The sequence below is a fragment of the Diuraphis noxia genome, unplaced genomic scaffold (genome assembly GCF_037042655.1).
Source record: "Diuraphis noxia isolate RWA-SAM2 unplaced genomic scaffold, SU_Dnox_SAM2 contig0004, whole genome shotgun sequence".
Lineage (NCBI taxonomy): Eukaryota > Metazoa > Arthropoda > Insecta > Hemiptera > Aphididae > Diuraphis > Diuraphis noxia.
The window spans coordinates 66,729,366-66,746,547 of NW_028301714.1; the positions used below are offsets into that span (position 1 = coordinate 66,729,366).

At 25.2% G+C, this 17,182-nt stretch overlaps 1 protein-coding gene across 3 annotated transcripts in view; it reads right to left on the reverse strand.

Annotated features, from left to right (window-relative positions):
• Positions 1 to 413: 413 nt before the first annotated feature.
• Positions 414 to 17,182, reverse strand: part of LOC107172171 (small G protein signaling modulator 2-like) — a 35,255-nt gene continuing 18,486 nt past the window's right edge. For all 3 annotated transcript variants that reach the window (XM_089227947.1, XM_015522456.2, XM_015522463.2), the window contains 21 exons: positions 13,983 to 14,198; positions 13,837 to 13,904; positions 13,635 to 13,774; positions 13,218 to 13,358; positions 12,976 to 13,127; positions 9,765 to 9,832; positions 9,346 to 9,513; positions 8,912 to 9,046; positions 8,641 to 8,830; positions 8,052 to 8,331; positions 7,733 to 7,990; positions 7,568 to 7,664; positions 7,441 to 7,505; positions 6,902 to 6,983; positions 6,333 to 6,428; positions 4,897 to 5,021; positions 4,705 to 4,829; positions 4,234 to 4,416; positions 4,068 to 4,177; positions 3,478 to 3,645; positions 414 to 2,025 (listed from right to left, as the gene is read on the reverse strand). In XM_089227947.1, coding sequence (XP_089084073.1) covers positions 1,937 to 2,025; positions 3,478 to 3,645; positions 4,068 to 4,177; positions 4,234 to 4,416; positions 4,705 to 4,829; positions 4,897 to 5,021; positions 6,333 to 6,428; positions 6,902 to 6,983; positions 7,441 to 7,505; positions 7,568 to 7,664; positions 7,733 to 7,990; positions 8,052 to 8,331; positions 8,641 to 8,830; positions 8,912 to 9,046; positions 9,346 to 9,513; positions 9,765 to 9,832; positions 12,976 to 13,127; positions 13,218 to 13,358; positions 13,635 to 13,774; positions 13,837 to 13,904; positions 13,983 to 14,198 — 2,956 coding nt within the window. In that variant the 3' untranslated portion in view covers positions 414 to 1,936. The remainder of the gene's footprint in view (positions 2,026 to 3,477; positions 3,646 to 4,067; positions 4,178 to 4,233; positions 4,417 to 4,704; positions 4,830 to 4,896; positions 5,022 to 6,332; positions 6,429 to 6,901; positions 6,984 to 7,440; positions 7,506 to 7,567; positions 7,665 to 7,732; positions 7,991 to 8,051; positions 8,332 to 8,640; positions 8,831 to 8,911; positions 9,047 to 9,345; positions 9,514 to 9,764; positions 9,833 to 12,975; positions 13,128 to 13,217; positions 13,359 to 13,634; positions 13,775 to 13,836; positions 13,905 to 13,982; positions 14,199 to 17,182) is intronic.

A 17,182-nucleotide genomic window follows, 5' to 3' on the forward strand; every position in this document is an offset into this window, starting at 1 on the left:
CTTTCAAATAATGTTGTCTTTGTTAAAAAGTTAAATTGGTTTATATGATTATGTTAAGATTTTAATTCAAATTTTCAGCTTTCATGTTAGCAATTAAATAGATTATGTATTTTTTTTTTATATTGATTTATTTTATAATTAGTTAGTATACAAAATAATTATAATAATATAAAACATCCTGTTAGAAATTAATCAGAAATCAAGTTAAGTTACTATGATGAAGGGTATTTTAAATACTTTTCTAAGATTTCTGGTGATATACAATGTTTTTGTTTTTGTTGTATTTAGACAATATGTGTATTATTTTAACTGTTATTACAGATTGTATATATTCTAACGAAAATTAAAAAATTAAATATGTTTGTCTTTAATTGTTTTATAGTTATATTTGTTAATAAAACTGAATAAATAAATATGTATTTAATAAATTTTATATTTAATTTAACATTTATATTAAATTAATACAGAAACATCCAAATATAGGTATTATGTTTATAGGTTATAACTACCTATAAACTTTTAACTTATTATGTTTAAGAACTATAAAAAAATAGTTATACTAAATATAGTTTTATAATATATACTTATTAATAATATTCCATGTAGGTATTTAAAATAAATTATATCACAAGAATAATATTTTAAATGTAATATGTAATATGTATATATATCTCTAATATAGAGTAAAATAATATATGTAGGTAAATTAAGAGAATGTGATACCTGCATGTGTTGTCTCCGTCATACAAGTGTGTAAGGCGTAACATTACAAAAACTGTTTAGACGGGGTAAAAAGACTCATTCAGTACTCTTAGTAGAAACACCAAAAGTTAACACAATATAGAAGATAATATTTTCTGTGTCGTAGCGTTTATATTTGTTTGATATCTTTAATAAGAAAAAGTTGTAATACTTTAAGAATCTGATATTTTTAAGTTTTTCAAATTTCAATAACTTTTGATATATTGGTCTTATCGAAAAAATATAAACACGTGTCACAGTAAAAATTCTCCTTTTTTCATGGTGAAAATTTGGTTTCTTAGTTATAACTGTATACTTCTTGGTTAGAAACAGTTTTTGCTACGTATACACTTGTAAGACAGAGACAACACATATGCGAGTATCACATCCTCTTAACAATAACTTATAATTTTTTATCTGTATAATAATTTATAGTTTATAATAATTTTCAATTTTAATAAATATTTAAAATTATAATTTTAAAATTACATTCTAACAAAAAAATGTAATGAATATATATTGAACTCTTTATAATGTTTACCTTTTACAAGGATGAGGCAGTCTTAAGTATTATTATAATAAAATATGAATTAAGAATATTACTTTATAACTATTGATCATAATATATACTATATAAATTATAACATAATAAAGTATTATTAATAAACTTTAAAGCAGAGGCCTCCTAACTTTTAAATGCAAGAAAATAAACTAAATAAATAATGGCATATTTTAAACCATACAATTAAAAACACATAGGTACCAAATATTATTGCTAACAATAATATTTGTAGCATAAATTCAACTTGTTTCAATACAATAAAACTCACCTAATACTTAAATATTTGGTATGAACTAATAATTATGCAGAGCCTTATGCCATACAAAATACATAGTATAAGCTATACAATTAGTAAATTATATTGTGTTGTACACTTGTATGGATTGCACTTGCAATAATTGATTAAAAGTAATGCTTAGGTTTTTCAAATGTATACTACTATTTTGTATTACTTAAAATGTCTAAAAATACCTATGTATTTTGTTCAATATACACAATTTTTAAGTTGCAGTTTGGAGGCCAATAAAAAAAATATAATAAAATAAAATAATTTAATTTAATTATACATTAAACATACTTATAAAAAATAATAGTACAGAATTATATGTTATGTGGTAAATACATCTTACTGTTTTATTTATTTTCTATTAATGTCTGTAGTTGTAATACTAAATTTCTTGCAAGTGATAAGACAGTTTTAGCGTCGTGATGTTCTGCCATTTCTAAAAAAACACATTACACACATAGGTATTTCATATTTAGACTAATAGTACATTGTTTTAGTTAACATAAATATAAAATAATATTCTTTAAAACTGATAATTAATTGTAAGTACTTTAGTATTTATTAAATTTTGTGGAATATAAAATTCTTTCATCAAGTGTCGCTAAAAATGTAACAGTTAATGAAAACTTATATAAATATTGGATTTGTAAAAACAAAGCAGTAATTTTAGTATAAACTAAGTTGTTTTTATTTTTATTAGGATAATTCAAAACTTGTATACAATAAGCAAATTTGATATTTATAATAAGATTAAAATAATATGAGTAACATGTAGAGGAAGAAACCCGTTAGTAGTTCGGAGTTCCTCTTTTACTAATATAATAGGTCTCTACACCATTTACGCTTTAGTCTACGAGGTGGGTTTTTTGGGAGGATAACAGATAATATTAAAGTATTTATATGCATTCTTAAATTTTGGTAGAAGTATTTATACACTATTTTGGCTAGCTCAGTGGTAGTACTTATTATTAAACCGTCAGCACTATTGATTGAAATGCCTGAATTGGTCGGATGTTTTTAGGTTTACCAGGACCCGAGATTTTGATTAGATGAGACTAAACTGGCTTATGATTGTATTATATATAAATAGTTTGTTTTGAAGTGATTATTGGAATCAAAGAGTGGATGGAGGTGATGAAGGGGGAGACAGATTAATATTTTACAAGTAAATTAAAAAGTAAATTCAAGTTTTAAAATAGATAAAGAACCTAAAGAAGCTTTCATTACATGAAAATCTACATAAAATATTTCAAGGAACTACATGATAAATGTAGGTTTTTAATTAAATCTGGTTATTCAAAATTATTGAAACAAGAAATATTATCTCTACTTCTGTAGTTCTGTTTGCTTCAACTTATTAATATAAGACGACAGTTTACAATCTATATAAAAAAAATCGGCAGATATTAATTTTTAAAAAAAAATGTCTAGTTAAAGTTTCAATTTTCAAATATAAAACCAATCAGGGAAATTATAATATTATGTCAAGTATTCAAAAACAAGTATGCCATTAAAGTTTAAATTTATCATTAATTAATTTTAAATTAAAATTTGATTTGCCTTTTGTTATATTATATATTTTTTAATTCATACTTTTATTATTTATTATGTTGTTATTAATTTATATACATAGGGCAGGGGTCAATAAATGGCATTCCATGAAAAAATTTTATCTGGCCCAAGGCCAAGAAAAAACAGTAAATAAACATCAGTATTATTTGTTAAGCAGTTTTGATGGCTGATGATTAATTTCAATATTCTTAATATGGGCCTTCAAAAATATCAGTTGGTGACCCTAATTATAGAGGGGTTGCCTCATAAAAAAATATAACTTTGAAAGTTATGTTAGAAAATATGTTGCAAGAATCTGAAATTAATTTTACTATACCATTGAAAAATTTGATGATGTCTGTGAAATCCATATGGTTGGCCAAAATAATATCTCTGTATGTTTCCACAAGAGCAAGAGCAAAGAAAAGCACAAAATGAGAAGAAGACATCTCTTTGGCAGCCCATATTGTTTCCCATACCGTAAATACGTCATCGTATAATAATTCTAAAAAGTTAACACATTTTAATTATAACTTATTATTAAATAATCAAAAGTTACAAACTATAATAAGTTTTTAGTTTTTTATTTTAATATTTTCTTGTTTTAACTTTGAGTCTCAAATTCTCAGTAACATATTATGTTTATTCTAAAACTAAAATATAAAATAAAATATAAAATCATCTATGAACAATTTTTTAAATTTAGGTTTAAAAAATAGTTTTATTTCAGACGTATTTTCTACTGGAATAACCAAAAATAATTTTTAACATACAATTTTAAACTTTTTATAAGCTTTAAACTATTTTATAGCAAGTAATTATTAATGTATATGATGATAAAATAGTTAGGTATACACTAAAATACCCATTTTCACAATTGTACAATAATTTTATTTTAGTATATTTAAAATATTAATGTTTAATTACCTCGCTTAAAATCCAACAAAAACCATCGATAACAAAAATAAAAGTGAGTGAAATCTCCATTTTCGTGCATAAGTTCAAACATTTCTGAATCTAATATTTGTACTAGAGATCTGTAAACCATAACTATTCAAGTTTATGATAAAAGTTTAAAGTTCAATAATATCACCTCATATTAGCAAAATGTGTGTCCATAGCACCACCGCTGTGTGGAAAATTGGCCGACATTCTTTCCATTAATAAGCAAAAACATGAATAAGATAAAGTTTCATCATCTAAAATAACTAAAAGAGGAGCAACAAGATCACACATTCCTTGCATATATCCCATTTCTAAATGATCCCAAACGTATCTAAATATATAATATAATAAATTAGATTAGTTGATAATTTTATATTTGTTAGTAATGTAAAAATTAATAATTTTAAGTAATAAAAATAATAATATTTTTAATTTACTTATTATTTGTGGCATAAATGATGTCATTATTATTTTTAACTTTCAAATTGTATGTTTAGAAAGATACAAGTAAATATAATTTTGAAAAATTCAAAACTGTCAGTAATTAATAATTATAATATTATACATCAATATTAAATTGTCAACATTTAATAATTCAATTTAAAATAATAACACTTACGTGCATATTATATTCCTAAGTTTATCTAGATTTTCAAGAGTAAAATAAGGATAATTCCTATCACATCGTTGAACATCCTTATCAATTCTATGCACATTAAGTCCAAAATTTTCAACTAATTCCACCTGTCAAGTAAATACAATTTTATGCAGTTGACTAATTATTTATATTTTTTAATTAAAAAAATATTACTGGGTATATTCCTCCTTGGGAACTTGCCGGAGATATGCAAGCAGACCTTTGTTCATAATTAGATCCTCCAGCTCCTTCGTTGTCATCTACTGCTAATTTAGAAGTGTTATTATTATCTTTACTATCTAAAAAGTACATATTATTAAAAAAAAATTAATGTCGTAAGCACGGTATAAATTTAATATGTGTATTTTTGAGTTAAATTTAAAAATTAAATAAATGTACCAAAGACATAGCTTTCAATCAAGTTAAAATTCAAAGATCAATAATGTATGATATAAAGTTATACATATAATACTTACATAAATATAATATAATAATAATATATATTGTACATATGATATATTAATATAATAATATTTGTATTAATTATAATATGTATATTGTATATAACTAATAAGTATCACCCACTCATAAATATTCCATTATATTTGGAAAATTCATATATATTTAAGTGTTTTATATTTTAATCCAAGCAACTAATTCATATTATATGGATATAATATACTTACTATTAAATAAACAGTGAAACCTCTAAATACCGGAAACTCTTGGTCGCCGTAATTTTATCCGTTATTTAGAGGTGTCCGCTATTCAGAGAGTGGGGGCGGAAATTCTCAAAATTAACTTGGAGAAATTAATAATTACATATTTACAACATATTTTATTATTTATACAATAATATTTATAATCAATGATATTTCTATTATTTTAATGGAAATATTAATTGAACATATTATTATTATTTAAAACTATATGAAAAATTCAGTTACTTTAATTTGTATAGACCTTGATGCTTAGTTATTTGGTGTATCAAGGTATTTTCTAATTCAACTGCGTCGGAGATAATATGTTTGCAAATACGTTCGTATGTAAATATGTAATAGAATCACAAACACAACTAAATACGAATAGGAATGTAGGATACTTCACAAAACATAAGAAAAATGTATTCATCAACGCGATAATGGACAGATAAGACTAACTTTAAACTATAATGTAGATATATAGATATTTATTAAAGCATTTCACGATTATTCTATATTTACGATAAAAATTGTCAAAATCAAAATGAAATTGCAATAAAAGTGTCAGTTATTTAAAGTGTCTGGTATTTAGAGTTTTCTTGTATAAGAAAGTAATTGAAAATGTTTCCATTCCTGAAAAAATGTCTGCTATTTGGAGATGTCAGCAATTCAGAGGTGTCCGTTAAGGAAGGTTTCACTGTGGTATGTTCATGATTAAATTTAATAAGCACTTGAAGTTTAAAAACATAAACAGTACCTTATATTTATTAACACTTAACTCAAATTATTTTTAATTACTTTGTAATGGTTATTATTACACTCAAATATAAAATAATAATTCAGTACCTGCCTATTATATTGAGCCAAGAGCCCAAATATATACAAGATAAAAGCTTTTAATTTACATACCTGTTTTATCATTTTCATCATTAAGATTGTCCACAGTTTTTTCTTGACTTATATTTGTAGTGACAATTACTGAAGTAGAACAATATAAAGATGTATCTAAAGAGAAAAATTAATTTAAATTTCAAGAGTACCTAGTGAGAAATTATATAAGTTGTATAATGATGTTTTATTTTTATTGAAATTATTATTATTTAGATAACAGTAAAGTTTAATTCTTAACACATTAATCTGTGCAGAATGAATAATAAAAAGTTGTCATACAACATCTTAAAGTCAGATGGGTACTTTGAAAATGGATATTTTTGATTTTATATATAGTTTCTAATTTTTCTGAATGTAATAAGGAGAAATTACAATAACTGTCAAAATATTTTGAAGATATTTAATTGAGAGAGGTTTCGTTTTTATCAGAATCATAGTTAAATAAAATGATTATTTATCACTGAATTTTTGATTTGAAAAAGATTTTGAGAAAGTTTTGACTGTCAAATCAATACTATCTAATAATATAATAATATAAATGTAAACAAAACATGAGATGAATTTTTATTAAAGATTATATGTTTTACCTTCAGATGTATTTTTTTTAACTGTCATGTCTTTTTCAGTAACTTCATCTTTACCTAATCCTTCATCTGATGATAAAGATTTCTAAAAAAAATAATTTATAATAAATAGTCTATAAAATCATTAGGTATACATTTTGAATGTAAAGGTACAAATATAATTCATTTTTTAGTAAAAATTATTTCTACTCTTAATTAACTATAGTACACACAGAACACCAATTATTTAGAGTCTAGACTATCTAATAGACTATCTTAGACCAGGGGCGTCCTCAAGGGGGGGGGAGCAGTCGCCCCCTCCATGACCTCTATTTTCTTTCTTAAAATTAATTAAAAGGTAAAAAACCTAGTAATTGGTGTATTTTCATATAAATATATAGGTGATGTATGAAGTTCGCCCCCCCCCCCCCCCCTATGAAAGGGTCTAGGGACGCCACTGTCTTAGACTATCTAATGTCAAAATTGTACTTAAAATAAGTAAGTATTAATTATTAAAAAATAATTTAAACTGATCAAAATATGAATGATCTTTTTCAACTTACTTTATCACAATCAATTTCTTTAGGTATATTTTCAATATGTTTTTTTGTATTTGTTTGATTGGTGGCTAAATAAATAAATAATTTCTAAATTGTTTATAAAAAAAAAAATAATAATAATATTACATACGATTATCACAAAATTCGGCATTGTGTTCTAATTGAGTATCATCAACAACTGGAGGATTATCTTCGTCAGACGAGAAATTAATGTTATCTTCAAATACCTATGTTTTATAATTATTTGATGAAATTTCTAACTTATTTATTAAATAATCAATCATATAAATCTTACATCATTACTGAGTTCTTGACTAAGAACTTTTGAGGTGTTTGGAGATGGTGGAGGTGCATCTCCACCAGATGTACTTTCACTTGAAAGTTTTGCTAAATTAGCTGCCATTGTTTCACGATCTTTTTGTCTGATTATTGCTTCAACTGCCATCCACTCAGACATTGTTGTTTCATACTCTTGCTTACAACGTAAGTCAACAGTATTTCGTTCTTCAATTGTACTACCAAATTTATAGTGTCCCAATAAAAATGGCCAAACCTATAAATATATGTAATGAATTGCAAATTTAAATACCTAATTAAATAGTTTTATTTCATACTTCTTTTCGTATCTCATGTTGGACACCACCAAAATAAGTGAGTCTAAAAATTTCTAATTTGGTGTCATCATTTACAAGGTTTGAATTATTTTTAAATGAATACCATTTTTCCTTAGTCAATCCTGTTTCAGCATCACTAGAATCTATTATCACAGTGTTTACAAGACCAGATAAATGAGTTCGCACAGTAGTTAAATGACGACAATATGCAAGCCAACCATAAAATGCTCTAGATATGATTTGCTTTTTCATTGTTTCACATAGGATTAGTAAAGAATCGCTGAAAATAGAAAAAATAAATATACAATAATTTGAATTTTAGCATTCCTTACACTTAGATACGTTCACTATTTGTTATGGATAATGGATATATTAAAATCATTGACTACATTAAATTTAAAAAAATAAAACTGTTACTATCAACATAAAACTATAACAGATATTTTTTTGAATTTTTACCAGTTCAAAGTTTAAACATGACATAACTTAACATATTACCTACATATAGTTTTGTAATGTTACTTACAACTTACATACATTATACATACATGATAAATTACACATGAAATAATAAGTGAATTATTATTACCCTGTATCTTTACTCGTATTTTGAATATTTATTAATAATGGAGAAGCCACAGGATCCAAGCTACTTGATGTAGATGTTGATGAATTAGTCGATGATGATTCCAAATGACCTCTTACTCTGCTAAGCATGTTATTTGCAGCTGAAGGCATAGACCAAATTTTTGAATCCAATATTTCTTCTCCCCTAGATACTAGTAAAACAATAATTTTTCACACATCTACATGTTTATAATATAATTATAATTACATTATAAAATTAAATTAAAACTTACAAAATTCTTCATGTCTAGCTTTACTAATTATTTGAAATACATAATCTCGAGATTCTTCTGTGTTGCTAGATAAATCATTAGAAATATCTTGTATTTGGGATCGCCCTTTTCTTCGAAGTTTAGGAAAAACTTTTCCTAAACAGCAATATAAATAATAGGTACTACAGTGACTATACTAATAACTTATATACATGCAATTCAAAATGTAATATAATGTTATTTAGCAAATTAGTTTGAATTTATTTTATTTAGATAATATTATACTTATATTTAAATATAAATCATAAATCATTAAATGGGATAGGCGGGTATAAAATAGTGATTAGAATAAAACTATCAAAGTAAAAGACCCAGAAATAATATCTCCAAAACAATGGTCAGAAAAATTTAGACACATCATACACATAAATAACAAACTACTAGAAATTATTTACCTTTGCCTCTTTGAGGCCACAATGGAGGATCCAGTTGACCATGAGGTAAAAGTCCATTTTCTAAACAAGTAAGGAATGCTAGTAAGTGTCCTCCTTGAGGAAAATGTATGGGTGGTTGTTGTACGCCATCTTGTGCAACTAAAACTATAGTTCCGCCATTGTCATTTCCTATTTAAATACATAACACATATTAATTAAATATTGTCAAAAGATGTTTGACCTAACCATAACATTGTTGTGTATCTCGAGTCCTTACAAGTTTACCATACTATTTCTCAAGCACTTGATAAATTTGTTGTAGAAATTAAAAATTAGTTCACTAATTTGATTAAATATCACTAATAGGTAAGTATAGAAAATAAATATGTTATAAAATACTTTTTGAAAGAAGCTAAAAAGAAAGAATATTAGTAAAATACCTTGTTGATGACAATGAACATACACTATTTCATCTACATTAACATTCATTGCATAGTCCCAATATTGGCTGTAACATGAAAACATACAACTTTGTTAATAACAAATGGAAATTATTTTTTGTTAATTAAAAAAAATTTTAAGGTTAAACTGATAAATAAATATTTATATACAACTAAACAATAAGAATAAACTATTAAAAAAAAATTAATTAGTTTGATTTATTAATTAATTTGTTGATTTATATTTTATTTCTTTAAAATCGATAGACAAAACCACAAAACGCGTTGTAATGATGACTTTTAATGTTAGTAGTTTAAAAATAGACATTGGATTAGTTGCACGTGAGATTTGACGGCCAAACTGTTAATATTTTCACAATTTACACCATAAAGCAAATACGTAACTATTGTGTAAGTCAATTTATTAATGTAATTTAATAAATTATTATATAAAAATTAAAAAAACAAAACAATTAAAATATAAAACGTAGAAGTCGCTCTGCTGTATTGTTGCTCAGTAAGTTTTTAATGTACCTCGTGTCATTAGGTTGGTCGTGGGTTGGTCACAATTATACCTACTCTAAATATTTTGATATCATATCCTGTATAGAAAATGAAAACTTAAGAAATTTTTTATAGTGGAATAATTCACGTTAATTCGATTCATATTTTTAAATTACGACCAAATAACAAGTATTGTTACATTTTAAATGTTTTAATACTAATTCGTATAATTTTTAAGAGGATCAACTTTGATCATCATCAAGTCTTTAGACATTAGAAGATTCATAATATAACGAATTTTTGACAAAATTTGACTTTAAATACCTTTTATTTGTGACTGTGTTATAGGTTTTTTTTGATTTATTGTAAAAACAAAAAAATTACGAGGAATCTATGACAATTTTTTTTATCTTATTTAAACAGCTCAAAAATGAGGCTATTTTTTTAGGGTGTTGTTGATTAAATATTCTCGTTTTTTCAGAATTGTTTTTAGTCTTTTAATATAACTTTTGAAAAAAAAATATAAATAAACATAATGTGTCATACGAAAAATTTCATTTAGAATCCCACTCAGAATTTTGCCCTTCCTTCACTACTTTAGTATTCAATCACATGAAATTCTATCTCCAATCAAAAAGCTTAAAAATATAAAACAAAGTTCCTCATAAGTTATTCTTACTGGAATTTAAAAAATATAAAAAATATATAATTATTATCTAATATTGTTTTTATTTGAGAGCTTGATCTTAATTCGTTAAAACCTTGAAATTTAATCAAATCCACAATCATTTGTTATACAAGTTTAAATTATGACAAAATTGAAAACTTAAATAAAATATACCATATTACTTGTAGAATAATATAAAATATAAAATATCTTTAAAAATGTATTATATGTATTTATGTTACAGAATATCTTATTCAGAATCGTATATATTTATAAGTATACAAAATATATACTATATACATATATTATTGAATTAAAATTGAACATATCTTTTAAGTCACTAGGGATAATAACCAACGTACACTCTTAGATCACATAGGTAGGTAATATTATATGGGTAGGTATAGCCGGTATAGGTACCTCTCTAGATAGACTAATAGATACAGCACAGCAAGTTACACGTTATTATTTTAAAGTATGATAATACAATAGGTAGTTGATATGTACAAGGTATATTGATTAATGACGTATTGTATATCATGAAAAGCATTGAAACATATTTAGTTAGGCTGATTAGCTGTATGAGAAAAATTATACTATACAGATTTTATAACGATTTTATAGCAAGGGTAAAATTATTTATTTGTTTTTCAATACCACCTCAACAGTTTATAGTTAGTCTATAGAGTTTTCTATATTAAAAATCTGAAATTTCATAATTAAATGATAAAAATGATATCGGTTCATTTATTTACATAAGTTTTTTAATTCAACATGCTGCACTCAAAACACCTGTTTCAACAAATGGGAATGCTTATGGATTTTGAGGTAACTTTACCAGTTTTAACTACAAAATACTTTGTCTTTTAGTCTCGGTTTTTAACTTAAAAATTTAAAATGTTTTATTAGAAAATACTTTTAATGATTTTGGAGAAAAAAAGAGGTTACCGATTATATTTTATTTTTAAATATAAAAAAAATATTAAGGCCTTTATTAAAAAACCAACAAACAGCTAATTAGAATCAATACAAAATTTTAAAATTTCATTTTTTGTTAGTTATATTTTTTTGTTGAATACAATTATTTAAAAAAAAAAACACGAACACCACAAAAGCTATCGCATTTGTTCGAATACAATAAATTATTCAAAATATATTTATAGATTTTATGTAAATTTATTGTTGTTTAAAAATTAGCTTTAAAAATGGGTATTTATTATATTAAGAACACGCTACACCCGCATGTGTTGTCTCCGTCTAACAAGTGCATATATATTATAACATAGCTGCAAATTGTATGCTAAGGAGATCACATTTAGCTCCGTTAGTTTAAAGTTTAGAGTGAGTTGACCTCTTGTAAAAATTAGAGGTAACATTATTATGGAGAGCTTCTCATAGACTTTTTATTATATTTAAATTTTAAAGCGAGTTATGAATATTTTAAGATATACAAAAAGTTTACAATTTTAAAATACTCATAACTCGCTTTAAAATTAAAATATAATAAAAAGCCTATTTGTAAGACGGAGATAATACATGCGAGTATAGCGTCCTCTGAACAATAATTTGATTTTATATAAATATTATAAATAAAACTATTAAGGGGACGCCACACCCGCATGTGTTGTCTCCGTCTTACAAACGTATAACATAGCAAAATCTGTTTAGCGCGGGACAACTTTACTCCCTTTATATTTATAGTAGAATTACCAAAATTCCACAACGCATAGGTAAGAACTTTATCTGTGTCATACCGTCGTTATTTTTTTGATAACATAAATATAATTAAAGTTATAAGCTTAAGAAAATACATTTATTTTTTATTTTTTCATTAAATTACTTAAAATTATTGGTTTGTGCTATCAAAAAACCTAAATAAAAATAAATAAATACCTATGTGTTGTGAAATTTTGAAAATTCTAATATAAATATTGAGGGAGAAAAGTTGTCCCGCGCTAAACAGATTTTGCTATGTTTATACGTTTGTAAGACGGAGACAACACATGCGGGTGTGGCGTCCTCTTAACGATAAAAACTAACCTTTTATCAGTTGCATCAATTTCAGGTTGATCATTCTGATTAGCACCCGGAGAATGACAGTTCATAAGTTGATTTGGAGTCCATTTTATTATCAATGAACTAGCAGTTTGATGTAAAGACAAGTAACCTGCCATAGGTTCAGTTACATCCTTCTGAAAACAGAATTTGTTTTTCAAATAATTATTACAATTTATTACAATATCAATCAATTTTAGCATAAGCTTAATTCATTATTCAATTACCGGTAAAACTAAAACATTATTTTTCCCGTACAGTAGAGTAACTCTATTATTTTGATGCAATGATTCCACATAGTCTTTAGCAGATATAGGTGTTTGTCTTTGATTATCATCATTACTTGTAGCATGTAAATTTCTACGATACTGAAAAAGTTTTATGAGAAATTTATTCAAGCAAATATATATAAGCAGCACCTCTACATAAACTTTCTCAGCAGTTTCCAACGAAATCCACAGAAAAAAATTGCTTTGTATTTTTAATTTCTATCTCAGTGGGATTTAAGCTATAGTATTTTAATCTAATTTTAGTTTAAGGCTCAGGTCTCAGAGATATAAATATATTTCACCATGTTAGTCTTAACAGCTTTGAATGTTAAATCGACAATTGTTACTGAATAAAATAATATAAATACAGTTTACATTTATGGGAGTACGGCATGGCGGAGATGTATGATAACCGCTGGATATACGGTGTCTTTGAACTAATTCATCGGCAGGTGGATCTGTCCAAAATTGATCATGTGATTTTGTACGAGAATAATCTAAAGCACACGGTCCAACTAAACACAAAAATATAGTTTATTAAGAAACAGTAATCTAATGAAGAAATATTTCAAGTTACCAAGTAATGAACTTAAAATGCTTCCATAATCTGGATCTGCTACCAAGGAATCTTTTTCGTAATATTTACTGAAACATTTTTTTCGTGATTTTATCAATCTGCAGGCAAACTGATTATTTGTACACTTAAATTAGACCAACATTTACCTGCAATTTTGAACTAAATGGTCAATTATTACAGCTAAAAGTTTTTCAAACAATGCTAGACGAATCCATAAGTACTTAGGAAGAGTAATGGACGTTGGGCCCAAACCACTACCTGCTGAATTTTTCTTTGTCAAAGGTGGTGGATGAACATTCGGAAGTGTTATACTATTAGTTAATGTACTGTTTACGGATGCAGCTCTTGTTGCACAGCTATCACTATTAAGTATAAAAAATTAATGAATATATCAGAAAAAAATTATACAATTATTAAACATTATATTATATAACCATATATAGGATATAGGTAAGTACATAGGTTCAGTTCATGCTAAGGACAACTTATAAAAACAACTCTTATATAAAAATTGTGTTGAAAAATTAAGTCTATCAGAATCTATGGAGAAAACTTAGCGCCACGATTTAAAAAATAAGTTTGGAAAACTCATTCTGCGAGCGTAATAAATTCCCGGTTTCTAAAGGTATTTTAATACAACTCTATAATATATTGCTCAATATTATTAAATATAAATGTTTTAAAGATAATATTATTTGGTAACCTTTTTATTTTGGTATATATTTTTTACTATATTGGCTACTTTTGAATCAATATTAAATATTCATATTAAAATATTTTTTGGTATATTAATTTCTAGTATATGAATTTACTTTAAATAGAACCGGGGTTATAAAATTATAATATAAACAATTGTAAATATATATACTGGTAGCTAACGGACGTACATTAAGGTATAAGGTATTATTTAGAAACCTAAAAGTAAGTTGTATCGCGCACACGAGCACTCGGTTGCATACGAAGCATTTAACAATGTTTTATTTTGTATACAGGCGTACAGCCTAATAATTTTATACACAGTGTTGAATCCATACAATTTTTCTGGGGGGGCTCACTTTTTTTCATTGGTGAATGGTGATACGTCGTTTTAGTATTATGAATTATATCTATTAATAGGTAGTTATTCTTATTACAATTTATAATTTAGACATTTCAAATTTATATAAAACTACATAACAAATTATTTATTTTTTATTTTTAAATCAATCTAAGGGTAATCTAAGGTCGTCACATATTATAAATTGTATTATTATAATTTATTACAATTCAGAAATTATAAATATTGAAAAAAAATACAATATAAATTAGAAACCTATTAATTATTTATATTTAAATTAGTATTATGCATTTAATAAATAAGTACATTTTGTTGAAAGTCAGAAAGTTGTATATTTGTCAGGGGGGGGCGAAGGCCCCCCCTGAAGTATACCTGGATTCAACACTGTTTATACGTTTAGGTGAGGTATTTGAAAGATACCTACAACTTTAATCTCTCAACTTTACTAGTACATAAAATTCTCTGAACAACTTAGAGGTTTTGGTATGAAATTTGATCTAGTTGATACTTTCACTAGGTCAAAATTTAAAATTGTAAGCACTTTTTGAAATTATCAAGAATAAAAATAAAAATTTGTTATTACTAAAAAAAAAAATTATTTGAGAACTTTATTCAGACCATCTTTGATTAAATTTTCTTTGATTAATTTTAGATTTTTTTCTAAAAACGCCGATAAAAATCAAAACTTAATAGAAGGTCCATCATAAGTCTTTATTATTGATATTTAATAGTATATATAAACGATAAATTGTTACAATTACTTTTATAAGCATTTAAAGTTTAAATGTTGACATAACCAAAGTCAATTTGTAGCTAAAAAATCATAAAATGTTCAATTTTTTTAGCTAACAGTGGCGTATTTTCATATTTTTCTGAGAGAGGGATCCTCAGTTTATAAGTCGTAACTTGGAAACCATCGTCAGAATAATAATGTATAATTTAAATACTTATTAGGTACTTAAAACCATGCTGCAGGAACGCCAGGAACATGTACTTGTATATCTATTTTAGCTGTTGTAACTAATTTTAAACTACCTATATTTTATATAATATTTTGTTCACGCGCGGCGGGGAAAAACTATGTCCACGCGTGCCTCCATAAATCGGGTTCTGAAAATATTTAGGCAAGAACTGAATTCAGTCTACCTATATTTTTCATAATAAAATCAATAATTTTATAAAATAAAATATCCTAGGGTTACACCGTCTTAACTCAGATTACTTTTTCGTATGCAATTATATAGTATAGGACTCATTGAATTCAAATTTAACACATATATTACAGCGGCTTACTCGACACCAGATCCTACTGTATAGGTACTGAACTGTACCGAGAAAATAGGTACAAATTAAAATATTCACAAACTTTACTTTTCGCGTGACCTCTTTCATCACCCGATACCCATAGTTAAATCATCCATTATTGTCACATGGCAAAAATATTTAATGATATTTTTTAGCAGTATTGAATGTATAGGTTTACATATTTGATTATATTACTCTGTAATAAAATCATTTTATAGTCTTAGATATAATATTTGAAGCTGTTTAAGCCAAAAATTATAAAATAATTACTATAAACATTGATAAACTTTTATTTTATTTACGCTACACTATACTATTGCTGTATATCATCGTATAATTACATTTATATAAAAACCAAAAATTCAAGCAAAATATTTTTCAGAATTACGTGGATTATTCTTAGTTCCTAAATTTATACCAAACTTCCAAGGTTTTTGAATTATTAAAATATCAAACTAAACATTTCACTTAATTTTATTAGGTACATATAATCAAATAAAAAGTAGTTCTGATACAATATAAATATCAGTCGGTATTATACTTGGTTATAATTTATAATTTGTATCACAGACCTAACCTAACCTATTAAACAATAATACGTCTATGATTTGTACACAACTTTATTTCATAATTAAATACAAGTACATATCATATATGTACGTAGTAAAAGTCTGATACCAATAGGTGAAACCCATTTATGCAAATCAATATTATATGTACAAGACACAAAATGAGCATTAACTGTATGTACGTTTTATTTATGTTTAAGTATATTGTTCTTAAAGACTCATCGCATGGTATATTGGTATCTATACTGGCCACATATCTACCCTTGTCATGTTTTATAAAATAATAGACATTTATGACTGCCAATAATAGGTACGTATTTTATTTATAAGTAAATAAATTATTGCAATAAGTTTTTAGATTTTAGTATTTATTAATTATTTGAACGTTATTAGTTTTTATATTATAGCTACAGAT